The 10184-nt window shown below is 29.6% G+C and overlaps 1 protein-coding gene across 2 annotated transcripts in view; it reads left to right on the forward strand.

Moving 5' to 3' along the window:
* LOC108906272 (plexin-A4) overlaps positions 1-9759 on the forward strand; it is a 93289-nt gene extending 83530 nt beyond the window's left edge. The window contains exons 16-19 of one of the 2 annotated variants that reach the window (XM_018709488.1): positions 499-679; positions 2596-3306; positions 3359-3504; positions 7137-9759. In XM_018709488.1, coding sequence (XP_018565004.1) covers positions 499-679; positions 2596-3306; positions 3359-3504; positions 7137-7313 — 1215 coding nt within the window. In that variant the 3' untranslated portion in view covers positions 7314-9759. The remainder of the gene's footprint in view (positions 1-498; positions 680-2595; positions 3307-3358; positions 3505-7136) is intronic. The other variant, XM_018709486.1, reaches the window with a different exon arrangement.
* Positions 9760-10184: the final 425 nt, after the last annotated feature.

Consider the following 10184-nt stretch of genomic DNA (forward strand, 5'->3'; position numbering starts at 1 on the left):
TCATTTATTTCATTGAGAATAAAATCGTGCATCATCCACAAATTGTAAGTGGAAAACTACCCGTCAAAGTTTTGCACTCTCCTGTTTCACCGAATACCTCCCCAACATTTGTTATTCTAATAGTAAAAAGCCATGTTTACATTTTAATACTTTATTTTATGAAAGAGAAATTTCTGTTTGCATATACAGGGCATCCAAGAAAATAAAATCTGAAAATTATGCAAGATTATTTTTACACAAAAATAGCCCACTTCGATAGTTCCAAAATATAAATAATTTAGTTTGCATAATATAAATTTATGGAAAATAAGTTTTTAATTCACCGTCAGTAATTTGGGACAGAACTAAAATTGATTTTTTTAGACGTGTAACTAGAACGAAGATAGACGAATTTTGAGATAAATTTATTAACAGAACCTCACTATTTTTACCGATAGTATCTATTTCGTAATTTTACTTTTTAAGAAACTGATTATAAACAAATATTTTAAATTGCAGACTGTTTATGTCTCTATATCTCAACAAACGATTGTGGGAAGCTTGGACCACAACACAGATAATGTTCCTGTGAAAGTTTTAGATTGTGATACAATTAGTCAAGTTAAAGAAAAATCTTTGGATACTATCTATAGAGCAACACCATATTCTCAAAGACCACGAAAAGATGATCTGGACCTCGGTGAGTTTTAATTCATGAAGATATAACTATTTAGTAGTAGAATTAATGTATGTATTGTTTCTTAACTTTATTTTGGTTAAAAAATTATAGATTATTAGTTATATTGTTGTAATAATTTTCATATAAATACAAAACAAACTAAATATGAAACTTACCTTTTCTAAAAATCAGTTAAACGCAGTTCATAAATATAACACGAAATAAATGGTATAACACACTCCTACCTAAATGAAAAATTTTGGAACTAGATATGGCAACATTGTCCTGCCTTTTAATCTGTCTTATTTAGGTCGTTCAACTCTCAAGAGTTTTTAGATGGAATTTGGTCATTTTTGTCACCGAACAATGAGGATTAGATTATTCTTACCATTTCCATAAACATCCTAAAATAGTTTCTATTTAACAGGTACCTCTATTCTACTGTAAATCTATGTGACTTTTTAATAGAACATAAAGGGCTAGCCTCCACTGCCATTCCTTATTATTTTTGTTAAATACATTTGAATACTAAGAGCAATAACATATTGTTATGTAAGTCGGAAACAATTAAAAATTGTAAAAATGTTTGTTGAATAATTTGTAAATAGTTTTCGAGATAGTTGTTTCTCCAAAAAAAAGTTTTCGGGTTGGTTATGGCTCCATTATACATCGTGTTGTTACCGAATTACCCCAGGCTACTGACGTCACACCAGATGTTTGCTACAGGGTGTAACTTTAAGTGGGGGTCATATTTATACACAGAGCCGCAGCGCATGTACAATTGACAACTGGGCTATGCATCGTTGTCAAATCTCATGATTTAAAGAAAAGATTATAAAAAAGCAAAAAAAAACAGCTTTTCACAAAACGATACTGTCAGTAGAATAAGAACATATTCGGCCGGTCCTGTTCTGCCAAATTAATTTGTCAGTTTGCATTTACTCGTCACATTAGAACACCTGCAAAATGTAAGCAGCTCCGTTCCCCCCCCCCTCGTAGGCATCACTTGTATGTAACAGTAAAACTAGGTCAGTGTTATAGGTCATTGACACTGACATTCAAAAGTAAAATATACGCTGCTTAAAAAAACAGTAACACATAAATATTTGTAAAAACTTGAAACATTAAAAAAATTGTTTTCATATCAGATTAGTTTTTCATTTATTTTATATTGTTAGTTTTTTGAAACAGCAAAAATAATTATTTTAAAACACAAATAAGTTTTATTTACAATTAGTAACATATGTACATACCGATAACAACCGCGTTTTTGCAATTGAAAAAATGCTATTTCTAATAAACAATTACAAAAACTCGTGAACAAATAAATATTTATTTTTATACCAAATTTTCAGGGCTTCTTAAGCGTAACAAAATACAACTTTTACTGCAGTTTAGAGAAAATTGCTTTTTTCTTCTATTTATAACAAATTCAAATTTCGCTGGTTTTTTTGCAATTATTTCACCAAACTGTTAATGGATTTTAATTTAGCAGATCTCAAATGAAGCGATTTTTGAAAACCTATAAGTATAAACAAAAGCAATAACTCCTGTTGGAGAGCACTTTTTAATACAGCTAAAAAAACTCCATTTTTTGGTAATTTTTACATTGTTGTTTTAAACCGACACTTTTTGGGAAATATTATTTCTTTTTGCATAAACTAACGATTAAACCAAGTTTCAATCGAAACAAATTTTTTTACAAATTTTGTTTCATTTACTGGGATTCAGGAAAACATGCCCATAAAAAACTGCCCCCACTTAAAGTTACACCCTGTATAAAAACTGTAAAAAGTTCTCCTTTCTCGTATCTGCATCTAATCTAGGAATAGCCAACCGGCTATACTTTGTGTGCCATGAATTTGAAAAATATATGAAGTAATTTTATAATAGTATTTCTCTTGAGGTGTGCCATAATTATGTATACACTGTTTCAGAATGGCGAACTGGCACATCAGGTAGACTGATTCTCTATGATGAAGATAGTACCACGAAAATAGAAGGAGACTGGAAGAGGCGAAATACATTACAACATTATAGAGTACCTGATGGTGGATGTCTCAACCTAGTGTCCAAACAAAGCTCCATTTATAATTTAAGCATTTTTTCAGAAAAAAACGATAAATCTCACAAGTACGAGACACTCAATCTCAGTAAATTTAGCTCGGTAAGCCCACCTTTAAGTCGAGCAACGAGCCCTTTGAATCACGAACACGAACAGGGCTACAAAGTTTGGCATCTTGTCAAACACCACGATAATGATAATCAAAAGGAGGGGGAGAGGGGTAATAAAATGGTTTCAGAAATATACTTAACGAGGCTGTTAGCTACGAAGGGTACTCTTCAAAAATTTGTAGATGATTTATTTGAGACTATTTTTAGTACAGCTCATAGAGGATCAGCATTACCGCTTGCCATAAAGTACATGTTTGATTTTCTAGACGATCAAGCGTTACAACATGGGATATCTGATCCTGAAGTGGTACACACGTGGAAGAGTAATTCACTTCCGCTTAGATTTTGGGTGAATTTAATTAAGAACCCAAATTTTGTATTTGACATCCATAAGTCAAATATTGTAGACTCTTGTTTATCTGTGGTTGCTCAAACATTTATGGATTCCTGTTCCACCTCTGATCATAGATTAGGTTCGTTTTCGCGTATACGTTGAAATATGACTTTATCATAAAATTTTTACAGGTAAAGATTCACCAAGTTCAAAACTTTTATACGCTAAAGATATTCCTTGCTACAAAGAATGGGTAGAACGATATTATTCAGATATTAAAATGATGCCGGCTATTTCGGATCAAGATATGAATGCAATGTTAGCTGAAGATTCTAGAGTAAGTACATAATTCTTTTAGTAATTAGTTTACAGCTTACACATTTTTGTATTTTTTTTAATTGAGTAATTTGTACATTCCAGGATTGTACTTCGTGTTCTTCCAATTTTCTGTGTTTGACCACCTGTGAAAAAAGTTAAAATTTCCTGGATTATTTTGTTCCTCTGTTCCTTTGTTTTTGTTTCGTAAAATAATTTGACACATTTTATGTACAAATTCTTTGTTTTGCTGTTATCAGATATTTTTCTTTTACTATTTTATCAACTTGGTAAATAGTGTTTCCTATTTTATCCTGAAAAGTTGTCTTTGGTCTATTGTGCGTAATAGTTTTATCTGATGAGAGTCAAGTCCCATTATAATTTATATTTACCTCTTCCCTTTCATTATTAGGCTATTGATTTTATAGGATTTTAAAAGGAACTATGATATTCGAGATATTTTATTACATGAATCGTTTAAATGGTCATTTTAGATGAAAAAACTGCGTGTTATTAAATTAGAGGGTGGAAATTGGAGATGGGGTTGAAAATGCACTTTTGCAGTTTTTTAAATATAGTACGAAAACGAGGAAAATTTCGGTATAGTTCATAGGAAAAATTTTGTAGAAAATTGAATTTCCTATCGATGGCTTATTTAAAAAATTTAAAATTTTGTGCAAAAAATCGTTAATAAACCATTTTAAAATAAGAAAAGAAAATAAGATTATTTGATTTTTTTTTACTTTTTTGATTCGCTGTACAAAAAAACTAAATGAGATTCCCTTCTAATATTGACTGTTATAACGGGTCAAACTTAAATATTTTTTAGATTTTCGTTGTTTTTAAGATAATAATGATTATAATTCTTATTATTTTTACTTAATAAAAAATTATTTAATAAATAAAGATTCTCACAACTTAAAGTCAAAAAAGTAAATAAAATAAAAAAATCTTATTTTTTCTTTTTTTTTAAATTGTTTATTAACGATTTTTTACATAAAATATTTCTTTTAAATTTTTTAAATAACCCAATTCGATGGGAAATTGAATTCTTTACAAAATTTTTCCTATGAACTATACCGAAATTTTGCTTCGTTTTCGTGCTATATTTAAAAAACTGCAAATGTGCATTTTCACCCCTATCTCCAATTTCCACCCTCTAATTTAATAGTACGCCGCGGTTTTTTCATTTTTAATGACCCTTCGAACAAGTCATGTGATGAAAATCCTTAAACAACTTATTTCCTTCTTTTTTTTACAAAAAGTGAAAATTAAAACGTATAAAGTTAAACGCGACAAAAATAAAAAAATTGGCTCATTGTAAGTTTGAGCGGCCATTTATCAGTCAATTTTCTTCCTAATTTTTTGCTTTTTTTTTGTTTAAACGATTTTTTGCATAAAATTTTCCTTTAAAATAAGCCATTTCGATGGGAAATTCAATTCTCTAAATAATTTTTCCTATGAACTTAGTGAAATTTTGCTTCATTTTCGAGCTACATTTAAAAAACTGAAAAGGGTGCATTTTCACCCCTATCTCCAATTTCCATCCTCTAATTTAATAGCACTCTGCGGTTTTTTCATTTAAAATGACCCTTTAAACGATTCATGCAATAAAATTGCTGAAACGTCATAGTTTCTTTTAACCCTGTTTTTTTGGATATAATCAATAGCCTATATGTATGAACTGAAAAGTGCCAAGCTATAGGCTGCAGTATCAAAAATTAACTGCTAGTTTCATAAATAGCCCTACCTATTTCTTGTCAACTTATTATTTCCATTTTCTCTTCAGGAGATTTCTTCTAAGCGATAGTTTCGAATGTTATTTTTCTGATAAATTTCTCAATTTTTCTATTTCTGTATCATTCTAATCATTTGTAATGTTTTCATGGCCTTGGTTCTTTTAGTATTATTTCTAATTTAGTAGTTTGACTTACGTTTTATTAACTTCATAAAAAAAAAACAATAAAATTTTACTTGTAACCAAGCAATTTGGCATTAATTTTAAAGGACTTCAATATATCTTTAGGTACAAAAATTCATTTAGCTGGTGTCTTTAGTAGAAATACATAATTTGATAAAAATGTTTGTTTACATTTGGTCAAATTAAAAAAAAATCTAAAAAAGGTTTATTAGGGTTAAAAATTGGTATACTGGAATAATATTGAAAAACTGAAAAATATAGTGTGATTCACAAACGGTGACCAAAAATAAAACCTCGTATTCTTTGGTGAATTTTGGGGAGTCATTCGTATAAAGTTTTTATCTAGGATGCTTCATTAAAATGATACAGGTTGCTAAAAATTTATAGGACTCGAACTGCTCCAGACGAATTAATTCGCTTTAATAGTTAAATTGGATCACGCTGCTCAAGCGCATTAGTAACTCGGTTGTTGCAATTGGTATAGGGGATTTTTGCGGGCGGAGCTTATAGCGATTGTGGCAATTATTTTTATGGAAGGAGGTACTGGTAATAATTGAGATTGTTAATCTCTTTTCAGTTTCTGTTTAGTACGGGTGTCGATATATTGTATATTTTTAATTTTTTTTAAATAATTTTAAAAACTAGGAAGGAAAATAATTTGAAATGGGGCACATGTATTTATGTAAACATTGTCCAAAATCTGAGGCCTTTTCCTAAAATTTAGATGCTCCAGTGACGGAGATACAGGGTATCGGTGGCATAATAAAATAGTACGCCATTGCTTTATGGTAACAATCATGATATTTTCGAATTCATCTTTAAATTTTCTGCAAATTGCTACTATTTTGTTTTTCGAAAAATGTCTTGATTTTCGAGTAAAACTTAAAAATGAACTGAAAACACACTTTGATATTCAAATAAAATGCGGTTTAAAGTTACATAGTAGGCTGCTACAGCTACTCTGTCATTCTGAGCAATTAGAAGAAAGAATAAATAATGCTTTTATCAGATGCACGCAACAATAAATTTCGAACAAATTACATTTTCGTTACTAAAAAGATGTCTGTGTTCCTGGAAATGGAGGTATTTTTGAGCATTTAATCAAATAAAATCATTAAAATGATGAATAATATCATTAATTTCTTTATTCGAATAAATATCCAAATGATTAGTGTTTGTCAAGTCATTTAAGTAAAAGTGTTTTCATATTTTTAATTTTACTCGAAAATCGGGCTTTTTTCGAAAAACATAAAAGTGTAGTAATTTGTTTGAAAATAAAAAGATGAATCCGAAAAAATATCATGATTGTTACCGTAAAGCAGTGGTGTACTATTTTATTTACGTCTGTATCTGCGCCACTGAAACATCTAAATTTTAAAAAAAGTTGTCAGATTTTGGACAATGTTTATATAAATACATGTGCCCAATTTCCAATTATTTCACTTAGGTACTAGTTTTTTAAATAATTTAGAAAAATTAAAAATATTTTTTTAAGTTTAACACCCTATATCATTTTAACGAAGTGTCCTAGATAAAAGTTTTATACGAAAGAATTCACCAAAGAATACGAAGTTTCATTTTTGATCACCATATGTGAATCCCCCCATTATACTTTTCTGTGGTGTTTTATTAAAATTTTTCTGAAAAAATATAAATTTTGATAAAGAAAATCATAAGATTGCTTTTGGCGTGTTATTTGATGAAAAGGAGAATTAAAAAAAAATTTGTTTCAGTTACACACCACCGAATTTAATACGAATTGTGCTCTACATGAATTATACACATATGCAATGAAATACAACGAGCAGTTAACAGTTACCTTAGAAGAGGATGAATTTTCACAGAAGCAGCGATTGGCCTATAAATTAGAACAGGTCCACAACATTATGGCAGAACAAGGGCAGCCGTGATACTGGCCTGACCTGACGTATCCGTCAGCACCACCACTTTCACCCCTAATTCCATCAGCACCCCAGGAATTGGCTTGCTGATAAACATTTTATGCCAAATATACATATCCATCAAACTATTTCTTGTGTGTGTTATGAATTGCTGTTTTGCAACTAATAATTGTTCAGTGTATATGCGGGGCCGGTTCTCACTCAGTGACTTTAAAGTGCCTCTGGTAGATTGAGTGAAGTGCTGTCTCCATAAATGAGTGTACTATATTTTTATGACAACAGTTTTGATTATGCTTTGCCGTGCTGAGTTTCAGCCGTAGTCCATATTGTTGATATTCACAGAAATATCCAGTTTAATAATGCTTTTTTGATATATGTATAATAATTGTACCTTTATACAGTTTAATATTTTTGTATTTAGTTGAACGCAATCATGATGATTGTCTTCCCCAGTGAAGGAAGCGCCAGGGTGTAGTATTTACTTGCGACCTTTCAATCAATGAATGTCTCAGTTTCTACATACTATGCACGAGGTCGTATCAATGTGGTTTGTGTACGTGTAATAAGGCTGTGTATTTTTTTTAAACAAACCAGAATTATAAGTTGCCACGTTAATATTTCTTAGACGTATTTACCAATTTATTTCTTCCTTATTTGAGGTCGAACTAGATTTACTTTTTCCATGTTATATGTGCAATTTTTGAGCCATTATTTAAATGCACACGTATTCACTGAATGTTCCACTGGTTTTTAATTATTATTAAATAAAATAATCTAATTCTTCATTGAAAGAATTTTTAAATTCTTTATTTTTGCTAAATGAATTGGTACATCAAGTAATTTCCACTTATATAGACTGTAATGAAACGAAAACTAATACTTCAAACTTTTTTTAACGATATTGATGTATTTGCGACATAGGCTGTGTATTTTTAGATGATATGGCCCTTCCTATTAACAAAATGTCATACTATATTTTGCAGATATGATTCCTAATAACAAAAATCCATATATTATTTTAATATATACATGGTATTCCAGAAATAAGTAAGAGAATAAATTTTCAATCGAAGCACTCTATGAAGTTACAACTCAATGAGGCAAAACAGAATTTTATTTTATTTTATTTCATTTTCCTTGTCAAAATCTTTCCAGTATGTAAATTTTTTTGATCATTGTTTTTAAAATCTTCAAACTATAAAACCTTTGACAAGAAAAGTGGAACGAAGACAATACGGTATTAAAGTAACGTTTGGTGAGGATAATACGTCACAGAAAAAAAAAAATTGAAAAATAATTTTATCCCTGACATTGATTTTCCTGTAACTTTGTAGAGTGCTTCGATCTAAGAACTCCAACTTTTTATTTTTTGCGATCATTTCTGGAACAGAACACCCTGTACGTGGTGTTACGCGAGGACGCAAACTTTGGGGGTAAAACCTATAAAATTAAGCTAAAATGCTTATATAAACCTTGGTCCAGAAACATATACAAATGGCTTTACAAAATTTGATACAATAATTTCTACATGTAGTATATGCAAAACCATACAAGCAATTTATTATCATTATCATTATTATTATTATTATTATTCGTATACATCGTTAGCAAATTATTCCCCACGATTAAAATATATTGAGAAAAAGAATCGCAACATCATTGGAGATTGAATTGTTAAACGAACACTAGCGCCATCTGTTATAGCATAAATAGATAAAAAACTAAAACTTTGAAGATTAAGTTTAATTTAATTGCGTTTTTTAAATATTAAAATATATTTTTTTAATTCAATATGAAAGTCTAATGGAAAATAGTATACATTTGTGAACCCTGGTTTGTATGAACTTTTTTTTTGTTTATTTTCAAGGAATATCGCCTTCAAATCCGCACTTTCTCACGGAACACCTGTGGGGTCTTTCTTAAATAAGTGCAGAATAAGTGCGTCTGGAACATAATCTACCATACTCCAAGGGCAGCTTCCGTGGATAAAAATGTAACTAAGATCAAGTTACCATAGTTTGTTTTTTTAAAAAGTTATGGGCCAAGATTCCTCGGTTACTTTTCTACATATTTCAAAGAAATTTGGTGTACCGAGATTTTTTAAATAGAACATGAACATAGAGATTATTAAGAATACTCGGAATAATCTTATTTTTCGGCATATTTTCTGTGTTGGTAAAGATTTTGGGAAAAATGCAGATCTTTCGTTATTTATATTTTGCATTTAAATTGTCTTCCATTCCAATTCAGTTAAATGTCATCCCTTTGTCAAATTTTGTTTGTTTTTTTATTACTATTTAGATCAAGTTATATCATTGGTGCTAATGATTGATGTAAGTTAATTTTTAATCATACAAAATAGTATGGCTACAGAGTCACCGCAAAAATCGCCCGTTTTTTTCACAATTCGCAGAGAACTAAGGAAAGTAGATAAAAATATGTTTTTGGTCTCAAATTACTAGAAGTAAAAAATTAAAATGAGTGTAGCTTTTAGTTTTTTGAAAATTTTCAAAAATCACCCCTATTTAGTGGTTGAAAAGACGCTCATAATGAAGAATTGAATATTCATAAATATAAAAACTATTAACATGTGAATTTTTCTATCGAATGAAATAAGCATTCACTACTTCAGCGCATTCAAGGGGTGGAACAATCCCCAAAAATAGAGGATATCGGAAAAAATTGTAAAAAATCCAAAAAACAAAAATATTAGGATAATTCACATGCTAATAGTTTTTATATCAATTGGTAATATTCAAATTCTTCATTTTTGGCATTTTTTCATCCCCTAAGTAGGGGTGATTATTAAAATTTTCAAAATACTAAAAAAATGCTTATTTCAGTTTTTTACTACGAGTAAATTGCGACCAAAAATATTTT

This window comes from Anoplophora glabripennis, unplaced genomic scaffold (assembly GCF_000390285.2).
Source record: "Anoplophora glabripennis isolate ALB-LARVAE unplaced genomic scaffold, Agla_2.0 scaffold32, whole genome shotgun sequence".
NCBI lineage: Eukaryota > Metazoa > Arthropoda > Insecta > Coleoptera > Cerambycidae > Anoplophora > Anoplophora glabripennis.